At 42.1% G+C, this 19,614-nt stretch overlaps 1 protein-coding gene across 2 annotated transcripts in view; it reads left to right on the forward strand.

Annotated features, from left to right (window-relative positions):
• DIS3L2 (DIS3 like 3'-5' exoribonuclease 2) overlaps positions 1–19,614 on the forward strand; it is a 180,263-nt gene that overhangs the window by 47,188 nt on the left and 113,461 nt on the right. For both annotated transcript variants that reach the window (XM_066193441.1, XM_066193442.1), the window contains exon 7: positions 8,842–9,076. In XM_066193441.1, coding sequence (XP_066049538.1) covers positions 8,842–9,076 — 235 coding nt within the window. The remainder of the gene's footprint in view (positions 1–8,841; positions 9,077–19,614) is intronic.

Raw genomic sequence — 19,614 nt, forward strand, 5'->3', positions numbered from 1 at the left:
TGTGCCTTCCAGCAGGAATAGGCAGACATACTATTTCCCTGGAGACAGACCAGTGATGATGCTCTTGTGCCTTTCCTTCTAGAATGTCTTCTATTGTGGCAGGTTTTGTGCTCACTTTTAAAAAGAGATCAGGTTTTTGGTACCATTACTGTTGTGTATTTATCGATGAAGATCCATGATAAGAGAAAAATCACACAAAAGGTTCTGGAGAATACCTTGACAAACTAGTTTTGCTGCTGGAGGCAAATTCAGTGAATAAATTTTTATGAAAACTGCAAGGGTTTTTTTAGTAAAATAGACAATTATATAAACATTTTGGAATAAGATAATTTGGTTCTAAACTAGTTAAAAATTTGGTTTTAAATGTTTTGTCCAAGGTATAAACTAATTTTGGAAAGGCGTGGATAACCAAATAGTCAAAAATTCTTATTAGTAAGTGCCTGAAAATTATGAAGAGATGGCTATGCTATGGTTGTAATGGTGGAGTCATTCATGATTTTGCTTCTGTTTTGCTGTTCTAATGGTATTTCCAGGTGTGATACAACTGAATAGATGTCTCAGGTCATCTTTAAATAGGAATTCAATAATTGCTCTGTTTAGTGGTGACCCTGTTAGCTTTGTGTGTGGAAATAAGAATAATTTTTTTATCCCAACAACATAAAAATAATTGGTGTTTTGTTTTTAGAGCTGTGTGACATTTGTTTCTATTCTGTCTTGATTTCAAGCAGCAGCTGTAAATAAACTAATGCTGGTCTTTAATTATGTGAGTTCCTGCTGTGGAATCTGGGGTTCTGAAATCCTGAACATGGTCTGTGGTTAAGCCTTGGTTCCCTGGGTGGGAAGAAGAGAGAAGCCTCCCTCTTCGTAGAAACCTAACTGATGTGTTATGGTTTCTGATAAGACCTCAAGAGTGAAGTATAATGCTTTGAGGTATTTGAAAACATTAATCTTCACATGTGCATGCTAACCAAATATCATCCCGATTTTCTGAGTGGGGAAATAAGCCTTCACTTTTTTCTGGGACACCTACCTCCCCCAGCTGCCTATTGTGTGGTTTTTTGGAATGCCCTTCTTTAATAGCTATGGAGCAGAGTGACCTAAAACACTTAATAAATACTTAATATGTGAAAACTGTTCGGATATTTGTGTTTGTTGCCTTACCACATGTGCATGCCTTGTTAGGAGTAGGAACTAATTTTGGCAAGCTCTTTTGATGGGGTTGAGACAGGCATAGTGGGATGCACTCAGCACAGAACAGCTGCATTTTGCCTCCCATATCCTCAGAGGAGCAGTGGAACACAAAACAAGTGCAAGGATGTTCCTGCAGAGTATGAAAAGAAATAAAGACAGGACAGTCCAGCAGTTGACTGAATGCAGCCATGAAGATGGATGACTGCACAGGCTAAGAAATGAAGAACTATTTGAAGCACTTCTGGAGTGGGAGTCTCGATGACGCTTCAGCAATGACTTGTTTAGGTTCCTGGTGCTCATATCCCACTGAAGCAGACCTGGGCTGATGGAACACAGCAGTCAAAGGAAGTTCCCACTGGGGCATACATAGTCTGAAAACTTCCATAAATTGTTCTGTAATATGACAGTTTCCAATTATGGGTTTCCATAATAAGAGGCTTACTAGCAACCAGTAATGCAAGTTAACTGTGGAAATTTCTATTGCTTTTCTTGGCCCCTGTGCACTTCCTGAACAGTATGTGGTTTGTCCCAGGTGTCCCATTCTGGGCTTTGAAAGTGTGTCACAACATGCGTGGGGCTGAGACCCCTGGGAGCTGGCACTTAGAGCCCGATCAAAAGGAACAAAAACTGCAAGTGAGGGGTTTAAGGTATCAGCCCCAGCATGTAGATGCTTGGTTGATTTGTTTGTTTCCTGCCTTGATGAGATAAAGTGTTGATCAGTAAGAGATTTTCTTACACAAGATTTTCTTACTTATATGGGAAATAATTTTTACAGTTCTGAAGAAAACTTCAAACCCTTGGGAAGTATAGGTATGCAAATATCTTGGATAGCCCTTCCAGTACTTTTTGATTAGTTTGCATTGTCAGCCCACTTTGTTCTTACGGGCACGTGCGGGTACAGGCTTGTTTGGTTTGTGAAATGTTGAATAAATCTTCAAAGAGTATCATTGTTTCCAGGAAATATGTTTTTCATACATGCTTGTATTGTTTAAAAAAAAAAAGGCAGTAATGGATAATACTTGGGTTTGTGCAAGCCAACGGTGTGGATTTGCTTGGCATTGCAGCTTTCAAATGATACACACTCAGCACAAGTAGATTCTTTTCTGATTACATGCAAGCTCTTTGTAATTATTGCATCTTTTAAAATAAGTATTGATTCATGGTATTGTCTTGAAGTTGCAAATGATCCAGAAGCCTGTCTGCTTCTTTACATCAGATGCAAACTGGGTATCTTTTTGCAGTAATTTGCTGAAAATGCAGGGATTTCACAGAATCATACCTTTGAAGATGTAACCTTATGTTGCTTTCTTCTTCTAATCCACCCCTCTTGAGTGATTTATTCTAGGTACTGTGCATCATAGGTTTTGTGCTGGCACCCATTCTTGTAACGTTGCAGTGCCTGTGCACATTACCAGAAAAAAGATGGCTGGGAGACAGGTTTTGGAAAAAAAAAAAAAATTAAACCAAAAAGAAAAGAACACACGCAAGAAAAGAAAGCCAGTTCCAGTTAGCAGAGAGGGTTTTGCTGCCGGTGTGGATGGGGCATAATTTGATTTAAATGACTTTTGAAAAACAGTTCTCAAAACTGTTCCATGCATTTTCTTCTTGGCTACTGTTGAAAATATGGAGCCGAATATTTTCTGTGATGTTTCAAACCAATATGTTCTGGCAACCTCAGAGCTGGGCCCTGTGCATTGCACTCTTGTTTCCAGTTCGCTGTGGCCTGGAGTGCAACACACAGCTCATGAGATGCACCAAAGTGGGAGGTCTTGTGAGGAGCAGGCAATGCAAAGACCCAAGGTACAAGGAACATTTCACTGGGGTCCAGCAGGGAAGCTGCCAGTTTTAAAGGCCTCTTTGTGAAAAGAATTTGCTGGTAGGAGATGAAGAAACTGCTTGTGCTTTTTTGAATTTTGTGGGTGTGCAGAGGGAGGTTGATTCCTGGGTGTTGTTAAGGGCTGGGTGCTGAAGTCAACCTTGTGTGCTTCTCTGGGGTCAAACTTTTCTCACTTGAGAGATGGGCTGTGGCTGAGGATTCGTCAGTGCTTTAAGTGTGACATCTTGCTGGGTAGAATAGCATGTGGGCTGGGAAGCTGGGAGATGAGGTGTTTGCTGTATCACTTCTGCTCCAGGGACTTTTGTGCCTTGGGAAACTTGTGTGGGAAGGTCAGTGCAATATAAGGAGGTATTCTGAAAATAGAGGCTGTTTTTTTAGCACCAAATCAAATCCCGGGGGTGGCAGCAGGAGTGGTAAGTGTGGAACAAGTTTGTTGATCTGGCTATAGCAATATGCAACTCTTTGGTAGTGACTCCCAACAGGATTGGCTTGCCTATAAAGGAGATGGCAGAGTGTTCCCTGCAAGGGAATCAAGGACATTTTCCTTCCCCGTATCTCTGACTCTGTTACCCTCAGCAGTGGTTGATCCATGACATGTGGGGTACCTGTGCTGAGCAGGAGCAGCTACTTCTGACAGTTTTTTCCTGCTTCTCAGCAATTGTTAGAGAGTACAGAAGGCAGGATTGTACAGATGGAGCTGTTTATCCTGTTAGGAGAACCAGATGAAACGGACCTAAGGAAACACAGTCCTGATCCCAGGACTGTGTATCCTACAGGCAGTGGTGCACGAGCCACACTTGGGAGAGATGGGTCCAGGGAGACCACAGAGAAATGTCAGGAAGGGGCTGAAGGCAGGAGTAGACTCGAGGAGAGACAGGGGCAGAGACAACTGTCTCTTGGTCAGTGATAATGAGGTGTAGATAAACATGCTTGGAAGCCGACTGTAGGTGTGGGATGGGGGCCGACTGTAGGTGGGGGATGGGGGCCGGGAACGGGAATGGGGAGCTTTCAGAGGCAAATGACACGTCAGAGACCAGATGTGGAAATACCTGGTGAGAAGGCAGTTCTTGTTTTGGCTTTGGGATTCAGAAAGATCAGTCTCGAGAATTTTCCTTGTTGATGCTTTTCCACTTGTTTTTTTGGTTATTTGTGCAAGATGGTAGGAGAAGGACTTCAGATGGACTTGGAGGGAACACGCTGTAACCTGGATTGCTTTAGTACAACCTGAAGCACAGAGAGATGAGTGAACAGCTCAGGAATGAAGTTTATTGGTAGAAGAAGAAAGAAGTTGAGTTGAAGTGGCTGTTTTGAGATATGGGCATCTTTTCTACAGTTAATTCTGTTTCTTATGAAGCTGCCTGACAAGCCTGGATACAGGACTCTCTGCTCAGGTTGGACTAAACATAGATGTTCAGTCGGATTATTTGAATTAACTCTGCAGTAAAAAACTCACTCTACAGGTTAGCCTGAGCAGAGGAGTTGCAGGATTCTGGGAAGGGCAGGGAAGATGGCTTTGGAGTCTTGATAGGTTTGATGTCCATACTAAAGATCTGTCTCGATATTTTGTTTTCAAAACACAAGCCTTAGATTTCATTTGTTTCTTTCCCACTTCTCACCTGATGCAGTGGATGCAAGTAAGAGCAGATTCTGAAAAGTCACTAGTTCCAAGAAGCCTTTGTGTACTCAGATCATTTATCCTTTGAATCCACAAGCAGGATGGTATTGTAGTGACTGCTGTGACAAAACTGTGTGTGACATCTGGGAACAACAGAGTCCACTGGGGAGGAACAAGCAGTCTTTTCCTAACCAAGAGGGAGAAATTTTAATATGGATGTTTGTATGATTATTGCATCCAATGTGATGTCTGAAATGTAAACTATAATGTGCTGGTAATATAAAATAGCTATCCTGGGGGCTGCTAGCAAGTGTTTCCAGTGATTTAGAATTAAAAGGTTGTAATGAAAAAATCCAATCCCAAACCACAACAAATGTCCTCAGTATAACATTATTGTTATTTTAAAAGTAATGCCATAACTGCTTCCACTGAGACTACTCACTTTTACTGAGTTGTTGTCTTCCCAGTACTGTTTGTTGTATGTGGGATTATGAAAATAAGGATGCTTGGGACAGGTGTTTCTCTTCTTGTAAGTGCCATCTTTTCTTTATCCAAGAAGGAGCTAGAGTGAGCCAGCCTTTGTTTGGTTACTCTTTTCAGAAAAGCAAAGCTCTTCTTCACAATATTTATGGTAGCTTGGCTCTAGTATGTATGTATGAGCTGTGACAGCATCCTCGTGTTAGCCAGGCTCTGTTCCTGCTCCCTCATGAGGGAACATTAGGGAACCAGCTTTTAAGTGAAGCCTATTTAATATGGCAAAAGCTGGGGGACGAATAGATGCAGGTGCTCACAGCGCTGGTATGAAATGTGGTGTTTGTATTAGTGTTGTGGTAGCAACAGTCATTTTAACGAGGGGATGGTAATTTGGTCCAAAACCCCTGTTTTCAGCTGTCCTTTTGAAATAACCACTTTTAACCTGTTTCTGAGACTTGTTGCTTAACTAAGGCTCTACTGCAGAGAGGACCAGCAGCTCTGACCTAAACTTTGTCTCCCTACCCAGTCTGGAGCATAATGACTTTGTTTGGCTAAAGCAGAACTTGTGTTTGATCTAAGTGTTTTTCAGAAGAAAGGCATCTTACCTTGGTTTGCAAACCTCAGACGGTAGGCTTGGGCCAACACCTTACTTCCCTTGTAGCTGTTCCCCTATTCAGTCTCCCCTGTTTAATGGGAGTTCTTGGTGCGCTATGACCTTCTTCAGCTCCCATTTGCTGGTGAATTGACTGCACCTTTCTGTACAAGCATGAGGAGCCTGTTTGTGCATCATCTGTCTGCCCCAGTGAGGAGAGTTTTACCGTTAATGGCTCGTCTCTTCTAAAATGTTTTGAAGAAGTTCCCATTTTTTTAGGCCCATGCAGGGTCAGCTGCATTGCCAGGGAATGGAACTCTGTACTGCGCTTATGACTACATGATGGGCTGAGCCAATTCTGTATTTGCTTTACTCTGTGCCTGTGATCAGAACTGACCTGTTCTAACTGTGTGCATTAGGCCATGGATAAGCTGGAATACTGTTAGAAGAAACAGAAGAGTGCAATATCATCAGATTTTTGAGTCTGAGATGCCACTTGTAAGAAATGCTTAATATGTCATGGTTGGATTTTCTGCTGCTCATAGTCAGAAGGATCCTGGTCTTTGGAATCTGTGTGATGAGCTCGTGTTGGCCAGCACCTCTGATCGTCTTAAATGGAATAATTGTATCCACTGAGCTCCTGATTCTGTAAAGTCTTATGCAGCTTTTCAGTCTTGCGATGTACAGCTTCCCTAAATTTTTGGTGTGAAATGAGAAATTTTGGGTGAAATTCCCTGCTCTGTTATGTATGAGGTCAGCCTGAATGATCTATATTGGCCATAAAAAGAAAACAAATCCTGTTGCCCAGGCTTGCCAGCATCTGGACATTTTGCTGATCTACTCCGTGTGGAGGTTATGATTTTGTGGACTCTGGAAAACTTTACTGAAAAATCCTTTTGCAAACTCACAAGGAAATGTGTGACTGGGGATTTAGGTAGTCACAACTGGAGTATCATGCTGCTGGTGGCAGCAGTGTGTGTCCTCTAGCTTGGGGGAAGCACAGCAGTTTTAGCATTTAAAATTAAATCTGTATCTGCTGCCTTCTTTAATAATCACATAAACTCTTCAAGCATAACCCGTCCAGTGCCACATCTTTAAAGAAGTGTTTATATTTGATGTTGTTTACTGCCTTACATATAGAAAACATACTAATTTAGGACCAAAACCACATCTCACACTCTCCAAAGAAAGACTGGAAGAGAAAAAAAATGCACGTAAAACTTGAAGGGGTTGAAGGAAATGAGCTTCTGATGCAGTTGCACACTTGCACACATCTGGTGCAATTGAAATTTAAGAGCTGAATACATCCACATCTGACCATGGTAGGGTCCAAACATTACTGTTGACACTGGTTTTCTTTTTGGATAGGTACACTGGCAGAGTCACTAGCGTGTGGAGCCTTGTCAGCTCTCTAATCTAATAGACTGTTCTTGCCCAGACCATTGTGTGTCAGTATTTTATGTACCAATTGTAGCCAGGTTTAATCATCAGCCATTTTCCCACCTTCTGCCAAACTTTTTCCCTTTTTTGTTGCAATTTAATGTTTGAGTCAAAATCTGCTATGGTAACAAATCATATACATGTTAAAAAAATGAAAATAATGATGGGAAGAAGAGTCACAAAAGGTAACAAGGGTTCAAAGCAATGTCATTTGAGTTTTTGTTTTTAAAGACTTGAATTCAGCCCCATTTTAGAATTGATCTTATTTCTGTTATGCATTGTGAAAAGCTTACAAAGAAATGGATACTTGTTGAAAGCACGACTGTAGCTCTTTGTATGTAAAGCTGTGAAAGTATTCCCTGTACAGGTCTGATTTTGATTTATTTGCCTTTTAGTTACTGAAGAATAATTTGTGGAGCTTTTTTGACTTCTATTTTCTTACTTGGAACAGGTGCCTTCAGGTAGCACCTGTTGAGGTTATTTATGTTTATTTCTGGCAACTATATGGATCGTATAAAGTATGTTACCAAAAAATTGTTTCTCTTGTTTTATTGCATTTTTAAAGAGCCCTTCACATGCATTGCTGGTGGCATGAGTTGCTGCTGTCTTGTGCTGGGTTTTGATGCTGAGGACTGGGGAGCTTGGAGGAGCATCTCTGGGGAATTACCTGCCTGGCAAACACCAGCACCAGCTGGAGGGGAGCTCAGTCACTGGGAGGGCATTGGAATGGAGTTACCCAGTATCTTTATGATTTTATGTTTAGTAGGTTATTTCTTACTCTGAACTAGTTTTCATCTCACTCTGAAGTGCCATAGCTTGAGTGAAACATAAACATTTTGGAAACTGAAACCTGGATCTGGGTTCTCCAGCCGTGTAGGTGTTTGCAGCTCACTGTTGGTTGCAGGACGGATGCTGGTTAAGGCTTGTGTGTCCAAGGTATCAACCACTTAGGTCATTATGTCCTGAGCTGGGGCAGTTCCTGCCCCTGTCACGTGCAATGAGGGATGCCATTCAGGTCTGGAGTCTGCTTTGCTGGGAGTTGGGCTCTTCTTCAGCAATTTGATTTGGAGATTTGTATAAGTAATGGCAATAACTGAGTGCTCTTAACAATAAAAACACAGCGTAAAATAAACGTAAAGCTTGGTGCCTTAGCAAGCTGCCACAGTCCAGTTCTTCCACAGGTCACAGGGCACCACGTTCTCTAATCTCTGCTTTTTCAGTCTGTTCCTAATTGTGTGGAGGAGCTTTGACATGATCCCAGCATTCAGTGGAACTGCTTAAGGTTTGGGACATCCTGAGATGATTAGTGTATCTTGGGGAACAATGGTCTAAGCAACCTATTAAATTGTAGTGTATCCTCCTCCCTGCCTGTGTTTACTCCTAACTTCTGCAGAGCTGATTAGAGGCTTGGCAGGAACTGTATGGTTATGCTCTAGATACACTTTGGATACATTATTGTCACAGTTGAGGTATTGCAAAAGCTATGCCGTTCCAGTCTTTATCCTACTGAGGTACCTCTTTTGATTGTGCAATATCTGTGGCTAATTACACAGCAATTGCAGTGTGCCACCAGCCACCCACAATTCATTGTCAGCTCCTTGGGGATGCAAATGAAAAAGGAAAGATAATGTTTTCTTTCTTCAGTCCAGTGATTTAGCTTGCTTCTGTTTTTTTAATCCCCTGCTCCTTCAGGTAATAAAGCCAGATGGTAGTGACAAAGAAACAGAAGTCACACATGAATCAGACGTCCCTGAGGATATGTTGGGGACTTGCATTCCACAAGAGACAGCGAAAGGCGATGCTCAAAGTCCGGATGTCATTATAGAAGCTCAATTTGATGATAATGATGCAGAGCATGGACAAGACCACTTGCAGGATATGTTGACTGATGACATTAAGAAACTTTCCCTGGATACTGGTGAAAAGGGTGAGTAGATCAGATTGCTGATTTTAGGCCTTTATTCGAGCAAACCGTTGAAGTGTTACTTGGTTGCCTCGCTTTGCTGCGAGATATAAAATACAGGCATAAAAGCTTAATGCCTTATCACTTCTATCCCTTTCTGCTAAACTGTCTTCATGGTTTTGAATGGATATTAATGGCTGGGGTTTATGTGGTTTTGATTGGTGCAAAGTAAATCTGCGAAACAGAAGTCAAATCTTCAGATTTGCAATTCTCGGGGCTGTCTGGTTGCTGTTTAATTCAAGATGCTGCTGTAGCGTTTTCCTTCCTTTCAGCTCGGCTGGCCAATCTGTGTGTCTCAGTTTGGGGATAAGAATATATATCCTCGGGGGCAGTTAAGTTTGTTGCTGTTTTCAAACAGTTCAGTTATGAGCAACTTAAAGATTTGGTCTGTTTAAAAGGAAAATTGCACTAAAACCTAAAGCCAATTATGCGATCTGTTTTGAAGGCAGATCTATTTTATTCTGAATCTGAATTCTATCCAAGCCATCAAGTGTTGCTTAGGGCAAAATAAAATAGGCTCCCCTGTCCCAAAACTAACGCTTATGCAGCTCTTTACATGTCCTTTCTAGCATTAAATCCCTTTCTGAAGAGCTCTGTGTTGAAAGGATTCTGACAATTGGCACATTTAACGTTTGCCTTCAGCTGCTCCTGGAAGGTTTGCCGGGACAGTTATTCTGGTGTGCTCCTGTTGCTTGCCCCAGTTGTCCAGAAAAGGCGGCAGTAACTCTGGACCTAAAGAGTTGTTGGACTCTGACAAATCTTGGTGGTTATAAAGCTGTCCTATTTAATACCTTGTGTTTTCCTGAGATATTTGAAGATGCACAGACCCCTGCCTGTAGTGTTGGTAGACTTCCATTTTTCACATCCATCTGTTAATAAAGCAGGAAATAATATTTGAGTGGAAGTGTTGTAGTTTTTATGACAAAGCATTGGTTTCACCTCATGAATGGAGCTGCCACCCTACCAGTTTGTGATGCTATTTCCTTCTGGGTATCTCCACTGTTGAGCTCCTGCCAAGGCACGTGAACCAACTCATATCTTGTTCCATTCCTTTCCAGGATATGGTTTGATTTGGGAGTTACTCATCCCGTCTGTGGATGTTTTACACAGGTGGTTTTTAACCCCAGCTGTTTTGCAGTCTATTGCAGCTGCACACCACTGGGCCACTTTGACTCAACAATTCTCTTGAGTCACATGTTGTGTCTGTTGCATCTGTGTTGCTTCTGACAGCAATGCCAAATTAATCATTGTAGAAGTACATACTAGTTTGATACCAGCTTCTAAAACAGATACAGGCTTTAGTCAGCATTTTACTTTAGTTGTATGACTGTGCTTTAGTTTAAAGAGTTGATGAGAGGTTTTTGGTGCATCATAGTTCCTCGAGATGCTCTGGAGTGATCTGTGTTGGAAGTTATCAAGTCATCTCGCAAAATCTGTGCCATCTGAGTGGATTTTGCCATTTGGTTCTATCTCTGGAGAATATTTGTAGGAGAGATGTGAGATCAGCTTATTGTCTGCACAGTTGAAATCCAGCTTTTCCACTGTCGTTGCCTAAGCCAATTGTTTTCTTTTGTTTTCAAGGCAGTTCCATGTTCATCCGTAACAAGCCTTGTGGCTGGTGTGGATGTGCCAGTTAGATTTCTGCTGAGTCTGTGTTTTGCTATCACCTCTTTTAATATTTTCTTCAGCTTCTTTGGCCCTATAACCCATATGGAGTTTTCCCTACTTTCTTCTTTCTCTGCTTTTTAATACCCTCCCTTTTTCATACATATAAAGTTTATGATGCTGATTTTTTGAAGGTGTTTTTGAGTAGTTGATGATTGCTTTGGCTTGTTTCCTGTCCTTCATACAGTTTCTCATATCATCACTTACCCAGATTTTCAGTCTTGCCAGGAAAACAGCTATAGTTATTCTAGCATCACTGATAACTGTCATGAAAAAAAGAAAAAAATCCTGCCAAATTCAGCCTTCACAGGTGTGGCTCAAAATACTTTTTTAAAAGCACCAAACATATGCTTTTTCAAGGCAGAACTAAACCTCAGAGGGTAAAATCAGCTGGACTTCCTAAGGCCATCCACTGGAACGTGGTGCTGGCATCAGAGGCAGAGAGCATTGGAGGGTTGGGGCTGTGGTGAGTGGAGGTGCTTGTCCCTGGACAACATGGGCCTCTCCTGGGAGAGCTGCTTGGCTGCTGCTGCCAGCTGAACTTCATGCATATGAGACTTTTCTTTCATGTTACATCTCTTCAGCTGGAAACAGCTACTGCAGTAAAACAGAGAGGTGGATGGAAGTCAGGATTCACGGGGGGATTTCTTCCTGACCCACCAAACTCAGTGCTTTGCTTGCTTTTCCTGAGAGAATTGCTTTGCAGGGTTTTATCACACGATCCCATTGCATGGCTTTATACACAGGAGGGAGCAGGAGGAATTTTCTGTGGCCAGCACAAGTCTTAAATGAGCACTTGTTATGGGCTTTCTTCCTTTTTTGGAAGGGTTTTTTGAAGGTTTTAGGCTGGCCAAAGATTCTATCAATGATGCTATATTAACAAAACAAAATCAAGAAACAGTCTATAATGTTTTCATGTACACTAAATGTATTTATTTGCACACGTGTGTGTGTGTGTGTGTGTATGTCTATTTATAAAAAGATCCATATATTTATATAAAAGACCTACCCAAAATTCAAACTCAGCAAAAAACCCACGAGATTTCTGGAGGTGAAAATTATCCATAACTACTGTAATGGAATCAAAAATACATTTTACTTATTCTGGGCAAAAAACCCAGAGCCAGGTTGAGACTTTGCTCAAATCTTTGTTCATGAACACAAGCCCTGCAGTTTTCTGCTCTCAATTGCAAGATGCCTTTTGTCCTTTCTGAGGTAGGAGTAGGATTGCACAGTATCTCTGCTGGCTCATTTGTTCTGATGCCGATGGTCAGAATGAACCATGAAGAATAAAAGTAGACGTGTCATTCGAATAAGAGCACTCTGGGAGTGCAGACTGTTTTGATGTCTTTTCTACCTTGGCCTCTGTCCCATCCCTTCATGGCTCTGTTCCTCTTCAGAGCACAGTCACCTTCTCCATCTCTAGTTACATGCTGGGGCAAAGAATTTTGGGGTTGGCCCTTGCTGTCAGGAGCTCTGAAGCATGAAACATTGTGCATACTGATTATGGCCTAGATTTGAGGGACTGAATTTCCCTGAAGTCATTGTACCTTGGATTTCCTGTGCCTCTGTGGGGCTTAGGGCAAGCTGGTAGAAATTGTTATTATGCACAAGTCTTTGACTCAGATGTTGAATCTGTCTTCACTAAGTGCTGCTGTTTTGAGAGCTGTGCTTCCTGCCTTTCTGTTCCTGAGTCTCCAGAAGGAATGGGATAAGCAAGAGGGAAGTCCATGGAAGTGAGGACACCATTGCGTTCGGCCTCATTCCCAGCCCATGTACTTTCCTGTGCTCATAAAAGTGGGTCAGGCTTGCTTTGCTCAAGGATATTTAAATAGAAATTCACAATTGGTGTCACTCTGCCAGAAGATGTCCTGGTCAAATGAGTTTGCTCCACTTATCTGGGCTTTTCTTCCAAAGAAGTGGGGTTAAAGATCACTTTGAAAAGTTTTTAGTTGAGGAAGTGACAGCCATTCTGCTCTCCAGGACCTGGTTCTACACAAAGACCAGTATTGTCCTGTTCCACTCTTAAATTGTCTGAATGTTAAGCTTTGGTATTTGGTCTTGCAAAATTGAAAATATATCTTTTTCTCTTGGATTTTCATCTGTATTTCCAAAGTGTAAATATCTATATGCTGAACAAACTTTCTACTTTTTTTTTCCCTTAAAAAGACAGTAAGAATGAACACCCTGAATAAAGTTTCTCAGCTTCCTTAGTAGTGTCCTTCAAACTCTTTTTGGGATTTCTGTGCCCTACTGAAATGTGGGCAGAGAACAAGGCAGTGGCATCCTGGCAGTATCTGAACCACCAGTGTGTACACAGAAAAAATTAAATCCCTAGAGTGCTTGGAACAGACATACAAGTCCTCTGTGTTGTATCCTGAGACTTCAGCTTACTCTGTGTCACTTCTGTCCGCAGAATCCATGTCAAAAGTCAAAATGACCTTTGCCAGGTCTGTAATTCTTCTTAATCCTCATTCACATTGACTACTGCAACAGAGGTCATGTAACTTTTATCTTATCACTTACTACTGACCTAGAGTACATTACTTCTGTGACTTTTCACTGCGGTAGGAGGATTTTCTTTATACTCCATTTCAATATGTAATAAAAAATGGAAACTCTCTGTATCTCTCAACCTGGGAAAAGTGCAAAATGTTCTGTACATAACAGTTTATGGTGCTGTATCCCTACAGAGACTGTGTGTCGCATGAGTTTCCTACAAATGTGAGCTGTCTCTTGTTAAATATTGGAATCAGATTTCTCTGATAAAGAAATATCATCAATTGAACGGTAGCAGCTGCTTGCACTCATGAGAATGGCAGCTGTTCTCATAAAACTGCCTCAGCCCTTCTTTAGCAAAATGATATTCAAATAAAAGTTTGTAAAACAGTGTCACTATGCCAAAGGCTATCCTTGTCAAACTCGTTTGCTCGGCTTTTTTCATCTCTTCTCACGGGAGATCTTACTACACCAGATACACAAGATATCCTGCTTCCCACAGGGGTGGAAGCCATCAAGCTGGTGCACTTGCTGCCCTGGCAGCAATCAGAGAGTTTTGTTTGTTCAGGTTTTCCACTCACACCTCCACTATTGCAGATCAGAGCTTGGATATGTGAATATCTGAAGCTTGCTCGCTGCCTTGACGTAATGAAGTTTGAACAGAAATAGCTCATTTACAGGCAGAGTAGGCTCACACAAACTGAGTAACCAGTGGATAATGGGTAGGTTCGGCAGAATTTGTTCCAAACAGAATTTGAAAGCTGCTGCAGAATTTGCTCATGTCTCCCTGTCTGTTCAGCGTTCACCAGGTGGATAGTGGTCAATCTCTGTCAAGTCAGATGTGACTGTCAGTCTCTAGTAGTCCTGATAAGGTCAGAAATGATAACCTAAAATTGCTTGGTGTCCGTAGTGCTGCTGACTGGAGGCTGTATTTTGAGTATTTCAGGATTGCTTGGCTTAACTGAAATGGTGGTGTTTGGTAAGATCACTATATGGTTGTGTAATAATGGCATCAAGCCTTCCTTTTCTCCAGATGATGTTCTAGAGTCAGTACTTAGAAGGGTTTTTGGATCTTTCTAGCAAAACAGAAAAATGTATTTGTAACTCAGAGTTTAGTCTGTTTTGCGCTTCTGCACTTCTCATGCACTTCCATGTCCCCTCTAGTGCTTTTATGTCCTCTCTCTTCTTCTAAGCTTGACAAGGTGCCTACTTGCCTTTTGTGCCTTCCTCTGGCACCTGAGGTCCTGCAGTTACTAGTGTCTCATATTGGCCCAGGCAGAGTTCAGAGAGTTACTGCTGCTCCTCTCCTTGGCCAGGTCTGGTAGGGAAATAATGGTGACAAAAATGCGGATTACGTGCTGAACCTCTGCTCTGCTCAGGCTCACCCTTCTTTCAGTTTAGCACCCCTCTTTCAGTTTATGAAGTCTGGCATATTTGGAGTCCACCAACATCACTGTCTGCTGGAAGGAACAAGTGTTCTGTTCTCTCCTCTCCAGAGGCTCCCGTTCACTCTAAGTGCTTTTAAGGAGCTTCACTGCTCTTTCCTAGCCTGCAGCTTTCTGGAGATGGATCATCTCCACTGCATAGCTCTTAAAATTTCTAGGCCACAGCAGAGCGAAAGCTCACCAGGAAATCTTCTCAGTTACATGGCTTTTAATAGAAATCCTTGAGGTGGAACTGTCAAAAATCGGATCAGTTTCACTCTGCTGAAGCCTGGAAAGCCAGCAGAGAAGCTGGAGCAGTTTCAGCTGCCTGAGACAGCTCTGTATTGGTTTATCCTAAGTTCATGTTTGTGGGTCTCTGGATCTAGCTCTTCCGGTTGTTGCTGTAACTTTTCTTAAATGACAGCATACATTTCTAGCAGAATAAACAGTATAGCAACTGAAAAAAAGTGTTCTACGGGTATTAAACAAATTGGGCTTTATGGTTGCATTGATTAAATGCTACAGGCTGAAAAAACTCCAGTTATTCTTTTGTTGTAAAGCTGAAGCCTGCAATGGAAGTTAATGTTGGGAAAGTTCCTTACACTGTTCTTCCCTAGTAAGTTGTCTTGACCCCCAAACGACTTCTTAAGTACTGGAAAAAATAAATTACTTAGGCAATTAGGTAACAGGAATTAGATTAAGTTCAGCATATTACCATATGTTCCTGAGTTCACCTATGTTTCTCCTTTGAGTTACAAGTTTAGGTCAAGTAAATGAGAGGGCATGATACAGAGAGTGAATGGTGGGTGTGGAGATAAACAGTATGGTCATTGTTAGCAGCAAGATTTCCAGGATGAGGCAGATTAGGATTCATTCAGCCAACATATTTTCCATGGAATAGTAATATTGGACTCACAGACTTTAGGAACAAATGCACCTGCGGGAAGGAAGAACGTTAAGCAAGTAGGCAAAATACTCAATGGAATTATTTTTGTAACATTTTAATTTTGCTTGTCATTAATGTAATAGAACTGTATTTCTGTAGACTGCAGCACCACCTGATTTTTTGTAGGCTTAATTCTGTTGCAATAAGGCTTCCAACCCTCTGCTGACTGACTGCTTCTCAAGGACACGAGAGGGCCAGGAGGTCTGTGTAGGGTTACACAGCCGTGCTATGGTTGTGGTAATGTTATGTGGCTGCTGAGACAGCTACGATCTGATCTGCTGGGCTACATGGCAGCTTCCCAAAATTATGTTGATCTTTGCTGTGGATCAGACTTGGAGGGTTCTAAGGGAAAGTGACACTCTTGTCTCATCATTCTGCCATCCCCTCCATCCCTCCTTGTGGAGGTGGCTAAATATAAGTAAAGAGTTACATGCTTGGCTGCCTTGCGTGACTGAGGGAGCCAGCTGTACTCACCTCTTCACACTGCCTTTGCTCTGCTGCTGCAGGTGCTTGTCTGTGCACTACACATCTGTTATTAAGCCTTTCCTTTCCCTCTCTGAGGGTCTCTTCCTGCCTGTGCATCTTCAAAAATCTTGATGCTAATCATCTGAGTCTCCCAGTCCTCTCTTCAGTGTGGCCTTGGGCAGGCAGGTGTGTGTGCTCAGGTATTAAGTCATGAACAGCTGTGGCAGGGTAAGTTTGTTTAAATGAGTATTCAAAAATAAACATCTTTGAGGAGGTTAGTCCTGTTCCTTAGACACACAGCTCTGCGAGGAGACAACTCAGGAGTGCTGCATGGTTTGGGGCTGCTTTGCTTCTTACTGCAGAGCCCTCTTCAATTGCACATGGGAGCTGTTAGGCTGATTTTGGACAGGCCACATGTGTTAAATTCCAAGGCTGTTGGCTTAAGAGTCTTGTCACAGTGAAATACCTGTCTTTCCTCCACTGCAGGTGGAAAGCTTTGTGTGTGGAGATACAAATACAAAGTACCGCTTTTTCCATGATTACTTTCCTAGGTGACCCTACTTATAGGTTGTTTAAAATAGGTTCCAGTTTTGGATAGTACCTGGTACCAAGTGAAACAGCACTTTCCTTGTTCCCTACCTTTCAGTAGGTTTGTGGTCTGAAGAAAAAAGCTGTTCTGTGCCAATAAACCATCAGTTGCAGAATATGAAGAGTCTTTGTACTTTCTTCTAAACAGCAACATTTCCTTCTTGTTAACCCTAAAAATTAAGATTGTAGCAGTATAGTGTAACCCTGAGCAAATCTCTGGGTATGCGTGTATCGCTTTTGGGTTGAAGGGAGTTTCATTTCCTAATGTCTGTTGTGTGCTGATATAGGCAGAATGGCAAAAACATATCCTTTGTGTGTGAGACACACAGTCCTGGAGGTATTTATAATAAATCGGTCTGGTTTACACCACTTAGGTATCTGGTACTAAAACATAATATACTGAAAACTGCTCCTTGAAGCAGACGTCAGAGAACCTAAGTGTTGTTGCTTCATTAGTAAGTAGTTGGCTTTGCCACTGAAAGGTTTACAGCTACGCTGGTATCTAAGCACTGAGCTGAAGAACAGTATTTTCTGATGGGATTCTTTAATACTCCCATGTAGAGTAACCCAGCTTCTCAAGTACATTTTTTTCCTAGCTGAAGTAGCAAACATTGAACTATTTTCTTAAAAAACTTGGCCTTTTCCATTCAGGGAGGGAGATTTTTATTTTTTTTCAGTAAGTTGTGTTTGAGATCTGAAACTATGATATATTTTCGTTTGCAAGTGGATATTGCATCTTTAATTGTATTCTTTTTGGACAGAATTGCAAATTTCCACAGTGACCAATGCAAACCTAGTGAAAATAATTTTGGATCTGTCATAAGTAATCAGAATTCTAGTCTGATGATTTTTGGTCCACTTTGGCCACCTTTTAATGTGATGGTAATTGAATTGTAAAAGGAAATTTGGGGAGCTTTAAAAAAAGTAATGTTTGACCTAGGAATGCCTGTCAGGCAAATCTAAGTGTGTATTGAAGCTGCCTAAACCGATCTCTTACAGAGGGAGGCAAATTCCAAGTGTCCTGGATCTATTCATTGGTAATAACATAACTAATTTGAATTGCTTTTTGTGTCTAGTGCCTAATTTTTTTTTTTAAGTAAGACTATTACAGTTTTGGTTTGTCAGATAATCGCTGAAAGGAAAACACTGAGATTATAATGCAGTTTCACTGGATCCTGGTTGCTGAAGTGTGTTTTCACTGTAAGATAAGCTTATGAAGTACTGCCCAAGCTAACATAGTAAATCTTTCTCAGAAAACATGTCTTTGCCTAGGGTGGAAATATTGAATGGTCATTGGATAACCACTGCAGTAAAGGGGTCAGAATAATTCGTTTTTAGTTTGGCATCATGCAAGGAGTTTCTTCCCACCGTCCCTACACAAAATCCTGCTCCTCTCACAAGTTAACTCTCCTTTAGGGTTACCTTCATGCCTCTTCCCTTTTGTGGGAGATGTTTGGATCTCCCAGCTGAGATCTTCTAGACCATCAGTCTCTAGTGGGGCCCTATTACTGCCCCTCTCTGCTCAGCTCCCCTGGAGGGGAGGAGGATGTGAAATGAAGAAGAGGGACTGTCAGAGATGTGTTCAGGGAACTCGGGTGTCTTGGCAGGTTATTGCTGCTGTGACTGAGGTTCCTATGCAGTAATTTGACAATTGAGCTAGGTGGACATTGGGTCTGGGTAGTTGTCCCTTCTGAGCTGAAGGATTTGTCACAGGGATTCCTCCTGGCTGGTGCTTTGCTGCTGTAGACCCCTGAGCATTAGATGTAGCCCTGGTACCAACAGAATTTTGACTTTGAAAGGAGCAGCTACAAGTTATAGGGAAGTCTACATCTCTTAGCTCCAGGAGTACAGAGTTCCTCGTGTCTCTTCTTCCCTGTCCTTTGTTTCAGGAGCCTTCGCCCTTAGTAAATGTGTGTGATGGCATTTACAGATGCCATCAGATGGCATTAAAAAAGATGGGTAAGAAGAAGTAGATGGCTGGGATTGGCTTCCTTTTTTCTTTCTGTTGATGGAGTAGTTGTAGATTCCAGACTCTGCCTGCTGGAGTCTCTCATAATCCCAGGATCTTTTGGGTGGGATGCTGAAGTTGGAGAGACCCCTGAAGAAGACACTCTCCAGCCAACCAAAGGCCTCTGGTTGCTGCTGGCTGTGAAAGAAAAGGCAAGTTCTATCACCTGCCATGGTGGGAATTTGGGTGCTTTCTGATACCTGTACTGGGTTCACATGGGGCTTGTCTTTAGCAGGAAGGTGGGTAGTGCTCCACCCCTGAATGTTCTTCATCTCAGGCCAAGGAAGGCCTGACCACCCATTTGCTGATCTCCCTGTGACAGCTGCATCCTGGTGCTCCTGTTCTTTTGCATGTCTGTATGTGTTACTTCCCCAGGACATCCCTGCTGGCTTCTTTTTGACTGAGAAAATGGCTTCAGTGAAAGTTTCCAAGTGACTTTTTTGGAGTGATGGGCGTTGGAAGGATAAGTGGAAAAAAGTCAGTGCTAACAAGGACATGTTCCTCGTGTGGCTCCGGGTGCTTTTTTCATTCTTGCCTGCTGAACCTTGAGTCACTGCTGTTGTTCTGCTATGCTGGGAGAGCAGTGAATGCATCTCTTGCTTTTTTCCTAAACATGTTTAGTTCTGGTTTCTCTTCCCACCAGTATGTACTGTTCCTTGGGGAGAGTTCACTCCAGTAAAGCCCTGGGCTTGTGGCAGGTGTGCCTGGAGGCATGGCCTTTGGAAGGCTCCCAACTTCCCCTTGTCCTCTGTGCTGTCCAGTTTTCCTCTGTTCCAGATCATCTTGTTCTTTGCCCAGGCTGTCTTTATGATTGACACACCATAAACTGTTAACTGATCACTTGAAAATTTATAAGAAAACAAAATGGCTTCTGGCTTTCATTCTTTGCTAAATGATTGCCCGGTAT

The sequence above is a fragment of the Chamaea fasciata genome, unplaced genomic scaffold (assembly GCF_029207755.1).
Source record: "Chamaea fasciata isolate MVZ Bird 193981 ecotype frontalis unplaced genomic scaffold, bChaFas1.0.hap1 SCAF_11, whole genome shotgun sequence".
In the NCBI taxonomy this organism is placed as follows: domain Eukaryota; kingdom Metazoa; phylum Chordata; class Aves; order Passeriformes; family Sylviidae; genus Chamaea; species Chamaea fasciata.